The sequence below is a fragment of the Sarcophilus harrisii genome, chromosome 2 (assembly GCF_902635505.1).
Source record: "Sarcophilus harrisii chromosome 2, mSarHar1.11, whole genome shotgun sequence".
NCBI classification, from domain to species: Eukaryota; Metazoa; Chordata; class Mammalia; order Dasyuromorphia; family Dasyuridae; genus Sarcophilus; species Sarcophilus harrisii.
This window is the reverse complement of record NC_045427.1, coordinates 215,238,344-215,257,692: the sequence shown is the minus strand read 5'-3', so window position 1 is coordinate 215,257,692 and position 19,349 is coordinate 215,238,344. Positions and strand designations below refer to the sequence as shown.

At 42.7% G+C, this 19,349-nt stretch overlaps 1 protein-coding gene across 1 annotated transcript; it reads right to left on the bottom strand.

Moving 5' to 3' along the window:
- Nucleotides 1–4,535: 4,535 nt before the first annotated feature.
- Nucleotides 4,536–16,249, bottom strand: ADGRF3 (adhesion G protein-coupled receptor F3). Its single transcript, XM_031949265.1, has 9 exons — nucleotides 15,706–16,249; nucleotides 13,205–13,423; nucleotides 10,930–11,145; nucleotides 9,603–9,746; nucleotides 9,091–9,287; nucleotides 8,726–8,905; nucleotides 6,439–7,821; nucleotides 4,745–4,786; nucleotides 4,536–4,670 (listed from the first exon to the last, which is right to left on the bottom strand). Exons 1-9 carry the CDS (start codon nucleotides 15,938–15,940, stop codon nucleotides 4,536–4,538), a joined length of 2,751 nt encoding a protein of 916 aa, XP_031805125.1. The 5' UTR covers nucleotides 15,941–16,249.
- Nucleotides 16,250–19,349: the final 3,100 nt, after the last annotated feature.

Genomic DNA, 19,349 nt, shown 5'->3' with positions numbered 1-19,349 from the left:
TTGCTATAAAAAAACATGATTGTCAAACTCAAATAGAAATGTGGGCTACAAAACTATTTGCATCCCTGCTGACTACATATTAACTTAAGCCACATGTTAATATTATCTGTGTTCTACTGAATTTTTGTTTTCTTAAATATTTCTCTATTATATTTTAAATATGTTCAGGCTGTTGGCCACATATTTGACATCTCTGCTGTAGTTTATTACCTCTACCAGAGCAGTTAGTGATTTTTCAGTTTGTGGTGGTTAGTTTATTTGTTTTACTCTAGCTTTTCAAATCTCTCATAAATGTTTTTTAGAATTCATAGGGCTAGTCTCATTATTTACGATTTCAGAAACCTACATGGTAATTAAGAAATGAAGGTAATAACTCTAGTTTCCACTTTCTCAAAATTTCCTCCATTTTTAAAAACCTCTAAAAGATCTTATTACTCTTTGAATTATCTAAGCTGTGAAATCAAAAGTGAGCAAAAGCCCTGGTGTAGGGGCAGATGCCTTTTATAAAACTGTTGGACTACATGGACTCCTAGATTCAGAAAATAAGTAGAAGTGTTTTTTCTGGAAAGGTTTGCACTGGGTACATGTGATTATTGGAGGAAAAGAATAGGAGCATACACATCCAGACAGACAAAATATAAATCTATTATTTGCCTGTTGCTTCCAAACCGAGGATTGAAAGTGGTGGGGCTGATTGTTAATTTGATTGTTAGATAGGAACAGAGAGGTACGTAAGATGGGGCTCTCCATTTCCAAGATGTTTTAATCCATGTTCAGATATTTCTGGGGCCCCATTTCTGGAGATTTTCAGCAAATCATTAAAAGTTACAAATTCCCTGGGGGGGAAATACTTCCCTTAACAATAAAATGATTTATATGAAAGAAGGGCAAGATCATTCTGGATTATCTTCCCTCTTCCTCCCTTCCAACCCCTAACATTGCCCCTTTTCCACATATCCCATTCTACAAAATGCTTCTTCCAGAAAATTGGTTTTAATCTTTTGAAATCCATATTTCTTATGCACTTCATGGATTATGGTTCCTTTATATTTGAGAATCCATGGGAACTTTTTAAAAAATCATGCAAGTCCCTAGGGGAAAATGTATATACTGTCAGAGGAGATCCTATAGGGCCTGGTGCCTTTTATCAATCAGGATACACAATAGAGGATAAATAATGAATTAAATAAAAATTGTGATTTTGCTGGAACAAATTGCACTGGTTACATATCATTTCACTCATATATAAATCTATTAATATACCTGTGGTTTCAAACTGGGTGGATAAGATAGGAAAAAAAGTCATTGATGTAAAAACAAAATCCATCAAAACTTTTTTTTAAAAAGTTATGCCAATCCTACATCGGGATCCAATTTTCTTTTAATGCTCTAAAATAGTCACTCTTCATACCTCCTATAATTATAAGCTATGCTTATAAAATTTCTTCAATTGGCTTCTGTTCTTCAATTTGTATATATTTAATACATGAAACAACTGTAAAACTTCAATTTTTAAAAAGAGGTCTAAAGGCAAACTTGAAGTCACTGATTTCATTTTTTTGAATGGCAAAAAGAAACAGTAAATCAAGTCTTGCTACATGTCCCAGAAGTGTGTATGAGAACAGAATCTACATCGTGCCAGATCTCTTCAAAACTGGAATAGGAAAAAGAAAAATCAGTTCATTAGCTATTTGAGGGAAATATTGAAGCTAATAATTTACACATACCATATCTAGATAGTTGCATCAGCTAAAATAAGCAGTAGCAGCTTGACTAAATGTTTTTGGATTTTTAGGTCTTTTAAGTTTTTTTTTGTTTTGTTTTTTTTAAGGTCTTTAGGCTAAGCTTTATAGCAGGGAAGACCTGTTTACTAAGGCTTTAGGAATATCAATGTACAAAATTCTAATAAAAGCTGGAAAGATTCTGAAGATGGCTAATTGAATTGGAGGATTTCCACTAACAGAAGTCGAGGATAAAGACCAGAATCAGAATTGGATTTTTGTGAAACTTGGTTCAAATGCCATATCTTGCAGGGAGTCATTTGATTCTCTGGGAATTAGTGCCTCCACCCCCATTTATGTATTTACTTTTCTGTGCATAGCCCGTTTCCCAGGTGAGGGTAAGAATCTTGAGAACAGGGGCAATTTAGTTTTGTCTAGTATAAAGCCTGACACTGTAAACATTAAATAAATTATCATTGGTAGCTTGATGCGGGGCAAGTGAACCTCACTCCACTCTCTGAACAGATGGAGGCTTAAGGTTATGAAATACTGTATGTACTATCAGATGCTGTTGCTGAACTGTTTTGTATTTTTTTTCTTTTGTATTGTTTAGTCGTTTTCAGTTGTGTGCAACTCTGCATTTGGGGTTTTCTTGGCCAAGGTACTGGAGTGGCTTGCCACTTCCTTCTCCAGCTCATTTTACAGATGAGGAAATGAGGCAAACAGGTTTAAGTGACTTGCCCAAGGTCATCCAGCTAGTACATATCTGAGTCTGGATTCAAACTCAGGTCGCTTGGTTGCCCCTTCTTTTTTTGTTTGTCTTAAAATCTTTGTTATAAAGGAGAACTCACTGATTAGGGGAAAGAAAGAGGGGTATTTTCAAATATAAAAAGTAATACAAAATTAGAAAATCAATCTCAGGGTCAGACCCATCCTTTCATTGTTATAAGGGACTTTGGATGAACTAACTCCTCCCACCAAGTGGTTGCAAAATTACACCTAAGAGACTTGTCTACTCCCACTGCCAGTCTGATTTAGGGGTGAACTTGAACCCCATTGCTCCTGACTATCCTAAGCCAGTTCTCTATCCATTCCTACTGCCTCTTGTCAATAAAAATAAGAACCAGGAAATGTTCCTTGACTGACTGAATGAAGATAGTGGCTTCAGATGAGGTGATATTACCTTGAAAGGTCATCAAAATATGGGACATCAAAAAATAGTGATATAAAACCTACCTCACTTCATCAGGCCGCCTTGCTTTGCTTTAGGTAACTCTACTACTGTAAGTAACATGACTTATATTAAATTTATAAGGTCCGCTAGGTGGCACAGTGCATGGAGTGCTGGGCCTGGAGTCAGGAAGACTTAATTTTCCTGAATTGAAACCTGACTTCAGACACGCACCAGCTGTGAGACCCTGAACAAGTCATTTCACCCTGTTTGCCTCAGTTTCCTCATCTATAAAATGCTCTAGAAAAGGAAATATAAGATAGTATCTTTGCCTAGGAAACCCCAAACAGGGTCATGACAACACACACCACTGAAACGACTGAACAAAAAAGGTCATTTTGCTTGTGGCCTCCCGTGAGGCTTTTGTAGATGAAAGAGGATTTTTAGAGGAAGTTTGTGTCCCAGCCAAATGATACCATTGTGTTCTTCCAAGACCAGATTTGTAGGCGTTCTAGCGTTCTATCCTTGTCAAACAAGTCACCAGGAAAAAGCTGTTCTCTCACACTGCAGCGTCCCTCCCTTCCCAGACCACCTCTCTGAAGTGCTTGTCCCGTGTAGTCCCCAAGAAAGCCGAATTCGTACCGGGCATTCTCTGTTCTTCATTTGCCGCTGCCTTCCAAGTCACTCAGGTTGTTTGTAGCCTGGTGCGGAACAAAAGAGCCCATTGCTGAGGGCGGCTTGCTGTTAGCTGTACCCCTCACAGACCGGTCTGCGTGCCCCCTCTGACCCGCTTTTTCTTTTGCTCCCTAGTTCTCAAGCACGTCCAGAATAACCAACATTTTTTCCACTTCTGCAGTTTGCAACCCCCACACACCCTTGTGTGTCCACACCACCTACTTGCCTCCAGGGATAGCTGGGGGGAGGGAGGCCCAGAAGAACCCCAATTAGGAACCCAGATAGCCTGATTCTAATGTTCAGCTTATTTTTTCTGTGATAAATGGAATCTTATGTATTTTTAAAAGTGTGTGATTTGGGGGGAAGGTGCGGATCCTCTGCACTGTGCAGATCCCTATCCTTCCATGCCGGAGTGATGTTTTCAGAAGGTATGACTCAAAAGCACCGAGCCCCAGTGGCCAGTGGATGGTCCTCCTGGGCTGGAGCCTGTCCAGACTAGTAGCACCCACCATACTTGGCCCAGGGTCAGGTAGGTACTTAATAGGCTGATTTCACTGGTATAGGGACTCTGAGGGAACTCTGACATCCACACGGGCTGGCACCTTCTCTGCCTTTTTTGCTCAGGCTCTCACAACCATTACTCCTCAGGGGCCTGACTTGAATTCAGGGTCCTGGCCCTAGGCTACAGAATCTCCACTAAGCCACACGGCTTTTTTCCCTTTTTTTGGCAGGGGTGGCAATCAGTGTTAACGACTTACCCAGGATCACACAGCTAGTAAGTGTCTGAGGCTGAATTTGAACTCAGTTCCTCCTGACTTCGGGGCTTCTGTACACTGCTTTGTTAAATGTTATGTTATATAATATTTATATTGTCTTACAGATAATATATGTATATGTAATATTATAACGTGTTTTATATGTTAAAGCAAAAGTTTTGAAAGAAATCTCCTGGCCCATGGAATTAGAGCTCAGGCCCTAAATCCCCCTCCTGGTCTTTCTGGGGATTGTCTCAGCTGGGAAGGGGCCCGCTGCCGACTCACCAGGGAGACGGTGGAGACGACGGGCAGAATACAACAGAGCTGTTTGAGTAAGGCTTCTTGCACCTGCAAAGGAGACAGAAGCGTGAGCCGGTACCGTGCCCAGAGCCCCGTGTGGAAAGCTGAGCAAGCACTCTCACCTTCTTATCCGTGAGACAGCCGAAGACTAGGATGAAGATCCCCTGAGAGTAGAGATGGAGAAATGCACTGGTAGGTGAATACAGAACTTACCTGGTGAGCAAAATTGCATTTCCTGCACCTTTTTACTCCTCTTGTCACTGTGATTGATTGGAAAGCCTGACATTTTGTCTTTCTCTAGTTATTCTTCCCTACATCTAATCTCTCCTGCCTGCTTCAATCAAGTCTTAAGACTCCTCCCCTGGAGTATTTATCTAGTTTATGTCATGTAGAGGAAATTACAGGAAATTTCACTTAATTAGTCTTTATTTTGAGTATTGTTAAATTCATGTACTTTCTTCAGTACTTGACAAGAGATCCGTGGGGATGGACATGCTCTCCAGAAATGCAGATGGCAATCCCTCCACACTTATTCATGAGTTGCTGGGACCAAAATAATTTATCACTCGGTGAGGCATTTGTGATTTAGTTAAGCTCATCTTCAGATGGCAGTCAGTCTCCGGGAATGTATGTATTGGAAGCCTTTTCAGCTTGAGCTAGATGTTTACTAACCCATGTGGATCTTGGGTAAATCACCTAATTGAGTCTCAGTCTTCTCATCTGTAAAATGAAAGGGGTTAGGCAAGATGGCCTGAACCCCCGTACAGCTTTAGCTCTATGATCCTATAATAAATTATCCTATAAGTCACCCCACCATGAGCCATTGGAGTAAATCTTTAGTCCAGGTATATTTTTATAGGGTCTATCAAAAGAATTTGAAGTAGTGACAATTTTAGGGATCCAGAAGTGGTGGTCTTTGGTAACTGGGACTAAGTGCTCCCGTATATGCTAATGCAAATATTAATCACTGTCTCATTTACCCCTCATCATCCCTGGGGAAGAGGATTATTATTTTTGCTCTTTTGCAACTAGAGAAAGTGATTCAAAGTTGGTAAAAAACCAACCTTGACAACAAAAAGTCTGGGAACAGAGACTTGATAATGGTTCTCGAGACTCTGGCCTTATGTCAAAGTCCCTAGAGGAGAATATGTCAAGGAATGCCACATCAGTGGTCCTGAAAACTAGAACCTCAAAACTTGGAGTTCCTTGGGAATCTTAGCAGGTAGGGAAAAGCAGGGAAGAAGGAAAGGGGGGGAGGAAGGGTTAAGACTGAAGTGAGGAAGCTGATTAGCAAATGGATTGTTAACTACAATAGTTCTTGTAGCTATTGTACTACAATACTAGTATTGTTTTACTATACTCTCTTCTCAGCAATACAGTGATCCAAGACAATTCCAAAAGACTCGGCTATGGAAAATGCTATCCACATTCAGAGAAAAAACTTTGGAGTTTGAATGCAGATCAAAGCATACTATTTTCACTTTTTTGAGGGGGAGGTGCCTTTTCCCTTTGTTCTGTTTCTTCTTTCACAACCTGACTAATGTAGAAATATATTTACATGATTATATATGTACAAGCTATATCAAAGTGCTTGCTGTCTTGAGTTAAGAGTTAGGAGAAAGGGAAGGAGAAAAAAATTGAAACTTAAAATCTTACAAAAAATTAATATTGAAAACTATGTGTAATTGGAAAAATACCGTTTCCTAAAAAATAAATAATGTGTTTATTGTTGATTTCCTTAAAATGGCTGCTATTAACTAGGTATTACTACCAGATAGTCAAGGACAATAAGGACAACCAGGACTTTTTCACTTACCTGGGAAGTATTAAGAACTGTGAACAGGTAGTGAGGGATCTTGTTGCCTCCATCCATCAGAGTGGCCAAGCCCAGTACCCAGGTCAGACCGAAGATGGGGATAAGGATGAACAGTGCCTTGATCACTCCTAGAAGGGCCTGCCGCCTCTCAGTCTGGGGCCCCTCCGACAACGAGGGCCTCAGCATTTTCACCACAGCCATGGCCAGCACCAACCCGTTCACGCCTACAATGGCTAAAACTGGCCCCACAAAAGTATAGAGCGCTCCACCCTTCCCGTCCAACCAGCACGCGTCCTCCCGTAAATACTGTCCCCGAGGGAGGTAGAGGCCCAGCGTGGCACCTGCAAATCCCAGGGGGCATAGGTAGCCCAAGGTGAACATGATGGGCAGGACGTGGTGTTTGGACAGCTGGTGAAAGACGAAGAGCAGCTGGTGAGCTAGCACCAGCGCCTGCCCTAGCATCCAGAAGAACGCAGCTAAGTAGAAAAAGTGGCAGAGGAAGGCGACAGCCGGGCAGAGTGGGCTGGGGGGGCCCAGTGACAACAGTGATGTCCCGAGAAAGCAGGCGTCCGCGGCAAGCAGGCAGAGAACAACATTGAGCAGGGCCACGTGGCGAAAGTAAGAGATCTTATTTCTGACCACGACCCTCCACACGACTCTGTACGTTCCCAGGCATAACAGCAGGGCCGCTATGGAGGCCCCCAAACCCACCTGGCTCAGCAGGGTCAAAGTCGGGCTGTCTGGGACAGAACGGGGAGACATGAGCACGGAGAAGGAGGTGAGGTGCACACAGATGCACCGAGTGGTGCTGCTGGGGTCCCCTGCTCCGGCCTCGCAGCCCTCCCCAGACCAGGCGCCCACGCCCTGGAAGAGGCTGTGGTCCCAGAAGACGCACGTCGGAGTGCCCTCCGTGCCCCCAAAGTCCATGATGATTTCCACCTTGGTTACAGTCTGATTGCCATCTTTGATGGAGTTGGAGAGAACCAAGTCAGGAGGGGCGTAGAGTAAATCCCGCATGCCTTGCCCATAGTTCCTGGGCAAGATGCGGCCCAGTTTATTCAGCACCAGGCTGGTGATGCTGACATGACCCGTCTCCCAGGCCAGCTGGGCCAGGGCGTGGCGGGGGATTTTTGCTCTGAGAGGAGGATGGGTGGAGAAGGAGACACTGTAGTCCTTTGGGGTCATAGGCCCAAGAAGGTGGGTCTGCAGCTGCACATTGGGCAAGGTAAGGTGGAAGGGGTGGTCATTGGAGCACAGGCTTCCACCCAGGCTCTCCACCGCCTGCAGGACTGCTGAACTCATTGAGGGTTCCTGGGCCTGGGCTGGGGCCCAAAGAGAACTGGGATCCAACTCCAAGAGGTCATTTGTGGCCACCAGAAAATCCTGCAGCCATCCAAGACAGAGATTAGCTCTAGTTGGAGAGAGCCTATGGGCTCAGCCAGGAGCACAGGTAACTTTGCTTGGTTCCCTCTCCCCAGAGAAAATCGCAAGTGGAGAAAGGAGGGCTCATGTGTAAAGGAAGTCAGCTCTCTAGTCAACTGCCCACCGTATTTATAGACCCACACTGGTTAGAGTCTACTTCCAAGTTACATCTCCCGGCTAGACAGCCCACTGCTTGGCATCCCTTGTGCCGCCTTACAAGGGCCTCTCTTCCGCCCTTTCCCCTCTGATATAGCCCAGTGTTTGTGGGTCGATGATTGTGCATAGTAATCAATGATAGGGGCATAAATATGCATAAATTGGGGGAAGAGTGTCCGTGTATCACATGTGATGTTTTTGCATTTATTTGTGTTAGGTTGTATATTTCATAGATTCTGTCTTCTGTTGTACCATGGGTGCATGTGCCACAAGTACCCAGGATCAGCTGGACAATTCCTAGCGCGCACACACACACACACACACACACACACACCTGCCTTTTAAATGAGGATTTATGCATATTCATTTGTAGGCTTGCAATTGCATATACATGTACAATGGTGAGTAAATTTGCTATCTGCATTTGGTGTCTGTTAGGGGCCATGTCCATGGCAGAGATCCGAGCCCTCCTAGCTTTCACCCAGCCCTCCCTCTCCAGAGCACCAGGTCCCATCCCAAGCTTGAGGCACTTTTGCAGATGTGTTGCAAGGAATGGACAAGCCAGAAGACAAACATGGATTATTAGGAAGAACTAGTATCCACAAGCCCAAGCACTTGCCCCAGGAAGAGGCCAAACAAAATCCAAAATGCTTTAGTATTTCTCCCTCCTGTTGTCCCCTCAGACCGTGACTCCAGAGAGTATGCTCACCTCCAGGGTCTGGTGGTAAAGTGCTGTCCCGGACCGGGTTACCACTTGGGCCAGGATCTTCACAGTACCCAACAGGGCTAATAAGTCCGAAGGGGAACTCACGACTGCTACCTGCTCCCGCAGCTGTGCCATGAGCCGCGGCACCTTCCTGGCGGGCTGTCCTTGGCCTGCCAACAACAGCTGCATCAGAAAGAAAGGGGAAGGGAGAGAAAGCACTGGGCGAGGGCCTTGGGATACGGGCTCTGAAACAAGCTGTCTAGGTCCCGTGCCCCTCCACCCTGCACAGTCCCACCATCCTGACTCAGGAGGTGAACCTGGCTTAGGACAAAAGTTCTGCCCCATAAAAAGTGCTTCAGAAGCTTCACCTGGGCTGAACGTAACATGGCCAGTAGCCTCACGTCGGTACAGCTGCTGCTGATGGGTCCCCAGATACCCCGGGCCCCACAGCGCCTTTCAAGCACTCCTGTCCTATTCTCAGGACATGGGATCCGGGCCACGAGGCCAGCTTTAGTGGCGTTCCAGTTACCACCCAACGAATCCTGGGGGCAAGTAGTATCTCCATCTGAAGGGAAAAACACATTACATTACATTCAGTGATTGTACAGGAGCCCTTTCTTTGTGGTGAATGAATTAGGTCTAAGTCTGAATCCTATCCAGCTGAAGAGGGAGTATTCTGGAGCAATTTTAAGGCTGTCTCTGCTCTGGGATACAGCTGGCATTTCTAGATCTTTCTGGGCATAAGAAAGACCTATAACCCTTGCAAGCAGAGGTCACAATTCATCAGGCACTAGGTTGGACAGTCCTAGACAAGTCTGCCTACTCTGCATCACAGTAATGAAGAGAGGGACCAGTGAGAGTCTGGGCGGGGTTTTCCTACCCTGGATAATGGAGATGGTTACAGGGATGCTCACAGGGTCCAGTCCCAAGCTCTGCAGTTTACAAATGTACTTGGTATCACCCTCAGGGCAGCTTGACACAGCCAGAGTGAGACACTGTGTTCCAGAGGTCCTGGACAAAAGTTCTGGGAAAGAAGAAGAGAAAGGAACTCTGTCACCAGAATGTCAGCAACTGGCATGAATGCACTGTCCTTGGATGTTGGTGGAATCATAAGCTTAGAGCTAAAAGAAATAGTACAATCCCTGTAGTCCAATATCTTCATTTTACAGATGAAGAAAATTCATCTGATAGAAGTGACTTGTCCAATGTCACAGAATTTAATAATAATGGATCTTGTAAATTTTGAAACCAGGAGCAAGTCCAACAATTTCTTTTCCCAATATGCCACAGCACCTCCCAACATATCTGTGAGGTAGAGAAGCTCAGGATACGCAGATAGAAGTGAGAAAACTGATGGACTTAGGAACTGATACAATCATTCTGGAAAACAATTTGGAACGATGTGAGAAAAGTCACAGAACTCTTCATATCCTTTGATCCAATAATCCTACCAGTGGGTCTGTACCCCCATGGAAGTCAATGATTTTTTAAAAATGTTCTATAGCAATGAAAATTTTCAAAGCAAGACTTTTTTACAGTAGCAAACAAAGAATGGTAACAAAGGGTGTTTCTATCATTTGGGGGATGATTGAGCAAACCATGATCTAAAGATATAATGGAATAGTCTGTGTAATAAGTAATGGAGATAAAGAGTTTCAGTTAGTGAAACATAAGAAGTCTTGTATGGACTTGTACAGTTTGGTAAGCAGAACCAGAAGAACACTCTATGTGTGTGTCTAGGTATATATACACATATGCATATAGGTGCATACATGTATTGTGTATGTATACACACACAATGTCACAATAGAAGAAATGAAAGAATATAAAAAAACACTTAACTCGGCATAAATGCAATGAGTAATACTGAATCCAGAGGGCAGGTTACCAGGGCTACCAAAGTGTCAGATATGGAGAGACACAGCTGTGTTGGTCAGTTTTGCTTGGTTCATTTTCATTGTTACAAGGGAATATATTTAATCAAAATTTCAAAGAACCTTCCAAATTATCAAGGAAAAGTCAGCTAATACTTGTCATTAGGGTCCCAAAAGATGAAAAGGGTCAACCTCTGACCTTTTTCTCCCCGTCTCCACCAGCTTACTCAAGCTGAGCATGACTAACAATGGGTTTTTTAAGAGCACCCTCTATAGAAACAGTGAGAGTTAGAGAGGAGACTATTCCCCCAGCAGCCCCACAGCCCCTCACACCTGTGGTATTAGATAGGTTCTGAGGGCTCCAGGAGGCAGTGTAGTTCAGATCGGTGCTGGGGATGCAGCATCTCAACTGGAAAGCAGAGAAGGCATTGCAGGAAATAGAAAGCTGCCTCGGGTGTCCCAGCACATCATCAGCCTGCAGGGGCACTTTCACCACTTGATGCAGCTCCCACTGGAAACCCCGGGACACAAAGCGGCACACATACCGGCCTGCGGGCACACGTACCGGACTGTGGGCACACGTACCAGCCTGTGGGCACCCACTGACTTTCACATGCTTCCCCGAACTCCTGCTGGCCATGCTGGTTTGTAGCACAGAATCTGGTAGCTTAGAACTCCTCCCTCCCTCTCCCCAACTCTTTTACCCTATTCTGCTACTGTGGGATCCTAGTGCTGTCCCAGAACATGGGAACCTGGCCTGGGGAAAGGATAACAAAGTTTGCCTGTTATTGTTCAGTCATTTTTTTCAGTTGTGTCCTACTCTTTATGACCCCACTGGGAGTTTTCTTGGCAAAGATATTGGGATTGATTTGCCATTTCCTTTTCCAGCTCATTTTACAGATGGGGAAACTGAGGCAGTAACTTGCCCAGAGTCTCAGAGCTAGTAAGTACCTGAGACTGGGTTTGAACTCTGGAAAGCGAGTCTTCCCGACTCTAAGCCCAGCATGCTGCACTATGGTGCCACTTAGTGGCCGCAGTTGGTTTGGCTTAACTATGTTACAAGGAAGGATTTATATGGGCAGGAATAAACATAGGGGGTGGGGGGGAATAAATTGGGATTTTGTTTAAGTATAACAAAATCTATTATAAAATCTACAGAATATGCATATAGTCCATAGTAGACACAGAATGACTGATAGTCTTTTTAAAGAAGAAACATTAGCAAGAAAGCATTATAGGACTGAATTACTTGCTATTTAGAGAAAGAAGAAAAATTTGGAATTCGAGGTTTTGCAAGAATGAATGTTGAAAACTATCTTTGCATGTGTTTTGAAAAAAAAAACTATTGTTATAAAAAAGACAGGAAAAAAAGAAAACATTATAATAGGATTATAAAATTGAAGACTGAATAGTTCTTTAGATGGCATTCCCTTTTCCATAAACAGGTCTCTGGTGTAGAGATTTAGCACCTTTTATAACCATCTTTCGGTTATTTCAATTATGTCTGACTTTTCTTGGGAAAGATCACAGAGTGGTTTAACATTTCCTTCTCCAACTCATTTTTACAGATGAGGAATTGAGGGAAACAAGGTTAAGTGACTTGCCCAGGTCATACAATTAGAGTCTGAAGCTAGATTTGAACTCATTAAGATGAGTCTTCCTGGTTCTAAGCCCAGTGCTCTATCCACTGTGCCCCCTCACTGCCCCTTCTGATATCTTTAGGATAGTATTAATAATGATTCATATTTACTTAACATTTTAAACTTACAAAGTATTTTATATAAAGTACTCACTTCATGAAATCCTATGAAGGGCAATGCAAAAATTATTATACCCATTCCACAAAGAAGAAACTAAAGCTCAGAAATTAAATGATTTGCCCATAGTCATATAGTGGTAGACCTGGAATTAGGATCCCAAGGTCATTGATTCAGCGCTGGAAGGAACCTAGAGGTCATTTAGTGTACCACCAATCCACCCCCCACAATATTTTATAGATGAGGAAACAGCCCCAGGATACATAAAGCAACTTGCCCAAGTTACAGGTAATGATCCATACCCAGGCCCTCTGACTCCAGCTCCAGCAGACCTTCCACTGCACCTTGCAGCCCTCTTGCCATAGGATTTAGAGCTGGAAAGAACCTCAGAGATCATCTAATTCCCAAACCTTAGTCTACAGATGAGGAAGTGAAATGACTTGTCTAAGATCACACAGCTAGCAAATAGCAGGGTTGGGATTCCCCTAGATCACGACTAGAACCCAAGCCGTTGGGTTACAGGTCCAGGTTTTTCCCTTCTCCCCCTGCCCCTTCACTAGCCTCCCATCAGCTTCCCTAAATTCCTTTATTAATTAATTATTCCTTTATTATTAATAATTCCATTATTAACAAATCTCATTATCAAATTACAGGAAGCTTTCTTGCTCATTACAGCTCCCTTTTGCTTGCTTTATCCACAGTTGAAATAGTGGGAGATCCCACAATCTCCATGTAATAATGTTCTCCTTGTTTTTACATATACTTCTTACCTTCCCTCTTTGCTTTCAAACCTCCTGGCTCAACAATCAGGACAAGGAAGCAAAGTAATAGGAAGAAAAGGAGGAAGCTACCTGCCCAGTCTTGGGAGACATTGGTGATGGTGAGGAAAGCCCGGTCCTTCTCAGCACTAAGGAACACCTGAGTTCCAGATAGCAGGGTCACTGGGGTTTGGTTCTCCACTGGCTGCAGGTACCAGCTCAGATGAGTGGCCTGGTGGCTAAGGAGCATGGCCAAGGTCAAGGTGCTGCCAGGACTAGGCAGTGATGAATCCAGATTCAGCTTCCCAGGGACTAGTGAAAAAGCCAAAATAGAAGAAAATCAGGAGGAAAAGGAGATTTTCAGAATAAACCTGATGCTTCTGCTGCTGCTTCTCCATCAATCAAGCAAGAAGACTGGAGATGGCCCTGGATGCAATGGAAGACTTTGACCTTTTTAAGCCAACTTCTTCAACAGGTCTGTTTAACTAATTCAGTAATTAAGGGGAGGTAGCAATTGAGGCAAAGAATCTCTTCTTCCATCTAGTCCAAAAAAAAAAAAAAAATCAGTCTAAATAAATGAATGAATCCGGAAGGGGAAGACTCTCAGAGTTATTTACATCACCTCCCCCAATGTAATGGTCCTCTTCAAGAATGAAGCACAAAGCAAGAGAACTGTATAAATATGTATACATATATTGGATTTAACATATACTTTAACATATTTAACATGCATTGAACTACCTGCCATCTGAGGGAGGGAGGGAAGGAAGGGAAAAGTTGGAATAGAAGGTTTTGCAAAGGTCAATGCTGAAAAATTACCCATGCATATGTCTTGTAAATAAAAAGCCATAATAATACTTAAAAAAAAAAGAATGAAGCACAAACAACAATCAATCAACAAAGCATTTATGTAAATGCCTCTTCTGTATTAGGCACTGGAGATACAAAGAACAAAAATGAAACAATCTCTGCCTTTTAGGATACAATAGCTTGTTTTCCAAAAACTCCTAGCCAAGGTTCTGTCAAATTATCAAGGTGGTTTTTTTATTTCTTTTTTTTTTCTGAAGAGCATGAAGTCAGGAAGAGGGAAGGAAGGTGTCGTACACTGGCCACTAAGAGCCACCTCATTCTCCCTGACTCACCCCTGCCCTGAACCAACCCACTGGACTCCATGCTGGGTGCTCAGGATTTGGAATCACTGTGATTTCTATTTCTCACCACTCCTCTTGTTTCTTGGAAATGAGTGTTCTGGTCAGCTCTGGCTTACTCCCTCTGATCTTAACTCCAACCATTTTGTTCTGCTCCCACCAGGGGAAGGAAATTTGATTGACTTGCCGAAAGCTAAATTTCCCTTTTTGCTGTTGCTTTAACAGTCCCTAGGAGTTTTAATAAAAAAAAAAAAAAAAGAAAGAAAGAAAGAAAAAAGAAAAAAAAAGATGCCTCCACAAGCTTGGATAAAACTCTTGGACAAGTTTCCTCCTGCATGTGACTGGGTGTGGCTAAGAGCTTCCACAGCTTCAACAAAGCTCCTATGACTTTAATGATAAGAAATAAGGGTGCAGGTGAACTATTACCCAGAAGTTTTCCCCCCTTGAGCAGATGTGAGTGGGATAACAGGCTTATGAAGATTTCACTCTGTTCATTTCTGCCTATTTTTTTTCACGACTTTGAGCCACAAGCCCAGGATCTGTGTTTACTAGCTAATTTGTAAAGTCCTTCTATTCTGACCCAGTCTCCTTAAAAGCACTAGAATCTTCCTTTACTGCAAAGAGTCCAAGAACTTCAAAGTGATGATGTGTAGGAATGAGATCTCCTCTACTTGGAGACATAGGTTCAAAAATGAAAGAATTCATGAACCCCAAAAAAGAAAGCTTTATTTTTCACTAAGAAGCTCCCACTCTCTTAGCAGGCAGATTTCTTGATGAAGAAATTTGCAAAGAACAAGTTGGCAAAAACCTATTTTATGAGCAATTGGGGGCAGTTTGAACTGATTATCAGACCAGGATCTCCCAACTGAATGAAAATCACTTTGAAGGCTTTTCCAGCCTGAATGGGGGCTTAGATTTCCCAAAAAGATCAATGGAGGTGGGGTGTGATTTGCCCAAGATTTCCAATTGAATGATAGTACTCTGGAGAATATGCCTCTTCCTAGACTCTCTGGAGCCTGGGAGACCCCAATCTCTCTTCTTTTGCAGATCAAAGGGGACTTGGTTTCAGTGATTATTTTACACAATTTTTACAGAGTTCACCCTCATCAAAAGGTTTTATGAGGATAAAAGATTCAGATCAGATGAGACACTAGAATGGGCTAGCTACACTGATTCAGAGGAAGGAGGAAGGAGGCTTCCTGGGCAAAAGTCATTTGGTACTCTTATCAGTGGGTCAATAAGCATTTATTAAGCAGTTACTGTATGCTAAGCACTAAGTATACAAATAGAAAAGAAAGTCACCCTGTCTTCAAGGAGCTTACATTCTTTGATCTGACTTAGTCCATCCCTCCAACGGAAGGGGGCTTGACTGACCTGCCCAATGCCATACCATTGATCCTCCCATGGTCAGTTACTTAGTCATAACCAATACCAGACCCTCCTCACCCGGTGGCAGCAACTGGCAGTACCCAGTGTTAGGATGTTGGAAAATGATGCAGTTACAGGAATGGAAAGGATCTGAACCATGGCAGGGATTGTGGTGGTAGCAGAGGCTGACATTCCATCCATGCCCAGGTAGGCAGAAGCAGCTGAAGCCCCCATCATATCTTGCAGCACACACTGTAGAAGACATGAAATGGGCCAATTGACCAAGAAAACCAAAGCCCAACCACCCTCTCATGTGCCAGGGCCAGCTTCTGTGAAGCACTCAGAAAGAACACCCAGGTCACAGAATGACAGGGTCATTCCCAGCCAAACAAGTATAGAGTAGTTGAAGGTATGGCTCTGCATAGTATAACTAGGAGTGCGTGATCCCTGGATCACACGTAACAGGAAAGGGTAGATAAAGGCATGATCTAGGTTTGAACCATCTTCTAGGAAGACAACCTGCAATGCTCTGACTCACGAGATCCCTTGCCCCATTGAAGCTACCACCAGGAAAGACACAAGGTGTTTTCTGATCCATTCCTCTCTCCCCTCTTGGCTCCCACCCACCCCTACCCCCTACCACTGTAATCACTTCTCCCAAGCTTTTGAAATTTGCTTCTAATGTACTTTGTCTTCGTCCTCTTTCCTCCAACCATCTTCTAAAGTATAAACTCCTTTCTTATAAATACCCAGAGAAGGCCCAATCCCATAGTAAAAACTTCATTATTGCTTGCTGAATTGAACTGAAAATTGAGGTGAAGGAATGGGGAAGTAGGGAAGCCCATCCTTACTTTGAAGAAAATAAGAGCACTTACCTGTTCTGTCTTAAGTAGTCTTAGCCTCATGGCCCCACGGGATCGTCCCCAACATTTTAGCTGAGGGGGCTTCCTGAGGACTGAAGAGTAGAGTGGCCAGCTGCCCACTCCACCTCTTCACCCCCTTCCCACAAAGGCACTGAAAAATGAGAGGCAGCGAACAGTGTCCTACCTTTTTCTTACCTGTAGTGAGACTGATGGCAATGAGCTCTCTTAGAGAGTGGGGAAGAGTCCAGTTAGTAAAGAAGGATGGGGTCCAGGTCTTTTCTAGCACTTCCATTTGCACATAAGCAGTAAAGAGAGTTGTTTCTAGAAGAACAGAGGCAGTTATGGAATCCAGGGGGCTATATGAGGGTTATCTCTGCCTTCTTATTTCCTACACTCATCTACAAAGATTTGGCACGAGTGTCAACGGATGCTTCATTTCTCTGCCCTAGGAGTCAACCAGACAGACATTTCTTCCTGTGTCTATCCACAGTCCCATCTCCTATTCCCTCTCTTTGCTCAAACTCAGGTCCCCTTGTGATCAGCTCACCAACTGCTTGCCCCCGTTGATAAGTGGGCCACCTGGTCTGTTCCTCCGTTGTCAGGTTCCAAGTTTCCTAGAACAGAGCAAAGAGAAGAACTCTCATACATCTGGAGAAAGAATATAGGCAGCCTCCTGCTCCGTCCCAGGGACTTCCTCCTTTGAAGTTTCCTCCAGGGCTATTCCCCTCAAGTTTTCTTCTTTCTGTTACTTTTCTAGTCTCCTTTCTTGGCCTGGAAATGGTTGCCAAGTAGAAGACAAGATTATTTATGGCAAGGCCAGGCTTTGATTGGAAGGGATTATGCAAACTCAAGAAAGTCCACATACTTTGTTTAGTCTCTTCCTATATTTACATATTTCTGGGTTGGTTTTACCTGATTAAATTCCTGGAGTTTGAGCCTCTCAGGGAAGAAGCTAGATTCTAGAAACTAGAAGGAGTGACCTGTCTGGTACCTACTAAGATCTGCCTACAAGATAGACAGAACAGAAACTCCTGGAGGATAGAGACTGTTGCACTTTATCTTTGTAATCCATCACCACACCTAGTGCCTGGAAATAGTAGGCATTTAGTAAAGGGTCAGCAAGGAGGGAGAGATGTTCCCTAATAGGCAAATTTCTTCTAGTCTACTTTCCCTCTTGCATTACATCTTTCCATTTAAAAAATACTTATGTATTTCATAACCTTCCATAAAATAAATGTTCAGATACACAAATAGGTATGTCTCCAAAGAAAATGTATGTGTTATCATAAACTTCTATTATTTACAATCTGTTTTTTAAGATATATCCATTTTTAACAAAGAAGCAAGGTAACAATTACAAAATCATCCTCTTTGGGGAACAGGAAGAATGCTAGACTACAGTTCCAATCTTACATAATATACTTACATAATATACCTAGCTGCATGACCCTGGACAAGTCAGCACCTAAATCTGTAAAATGGGGAATAATAGTAACACCTACCTCACAGGTTATTCTGAAGATCAAATGAAATATATATTTTGCAAACCTTAAAATTCTAACTATATATTTTAGGTGATTAATTACTATTAACACCCTTCTTTGCTTAATAAACTCAGCTTTCTCCTTTCTTTCATTTCTCCAGCTGAATGTCCTTACATATACCTTACACATACTTCCTACTTTTCTTGCCTCCCAATCCCTCTTCTCTTTCTAGGGAAGCCCTTGTGGTTTTCCTTCAGATTCAACTACTTTTTCAGTGTACTTCTTTCCTTTTGCTATATTTATTTTGAAGAATATAGAGTCTCTTCTAATGACATGTAGGGGTAGAGTCTAGACAAATGTAAAAAGCATTTTACTAAAATGTACAACTGATTCATAGTATATGTCAGATTTTAAATATTCCAGTTCTGGCACTTTTAAGCTAAGAAATATTGGATAAGTCATTTCATTTCTCTTGGCCAATTTCCTTATGTGTAAAATCAGTGAGTAGGATTAGACTTTAAGTCCCTACCAGCTCTAAATCTGTGAAAATCTTATGTAATATTTTATTTCTCTTTCAATATACTAGAAAAGGAGACAGATCTTATATTTAGAACAAATCTTTTTATCAGTACATATAGAAACATCAGACAGATAAAAATAGACAAAAGAGGATGTCAGGAAATCCTACAACAATTTTATTTCTTCTCTGGTAACCTTTTTTTCATCCTTTAACTACCCAAACCCTACAAACTCTCAGTGATACTCACAATTTGAGATGCTCTGACAGCTATGTGGCTCAACAGGTGGAAATTCATGGCCAGAAACAGCAGGCCAGCCATCAGGTTAGTAATGGGACAGATTAGCAATGGAATGGCTAAGAAGATTCCTTCTGTTAGTTGTCTTATGAAAATTTCCACCAGCCCATGGTCAGTGCATCAATAGGCTAAAAGAATGGAAGGAAAGGGGATGGGGCTTAGAAAGGGAAATGTCATACACCACAAATGCATCCAATCACATGGATGGGGGAAGGTAGGGAGCTCCTTACTATTACCATCTGAAACCCATGGATCCACGTTAAGAGGTCTCACCCAGCTTCCTTGGAGGTCTTAGAGGAGCTACATTCAATTCAATTTAACTCAATTCAATATTTGTTAAATATCCATTACATGCTGGACACTGTGTTAAGTAGTTAGGATAGTCTGTACCTGTACATTTGGCTAGAGACATTTGTGATAAGAGATACTTCCCTTGTTAAATCCTATTTACTGAACCCTTCCTTCCCACTGGCCACTTACTTGCCTGTCTATTTTGGAGATTTATATAAGATAAAGATATACATGAAAACACTGTCTAATATCCAGGAACTTATATTCTA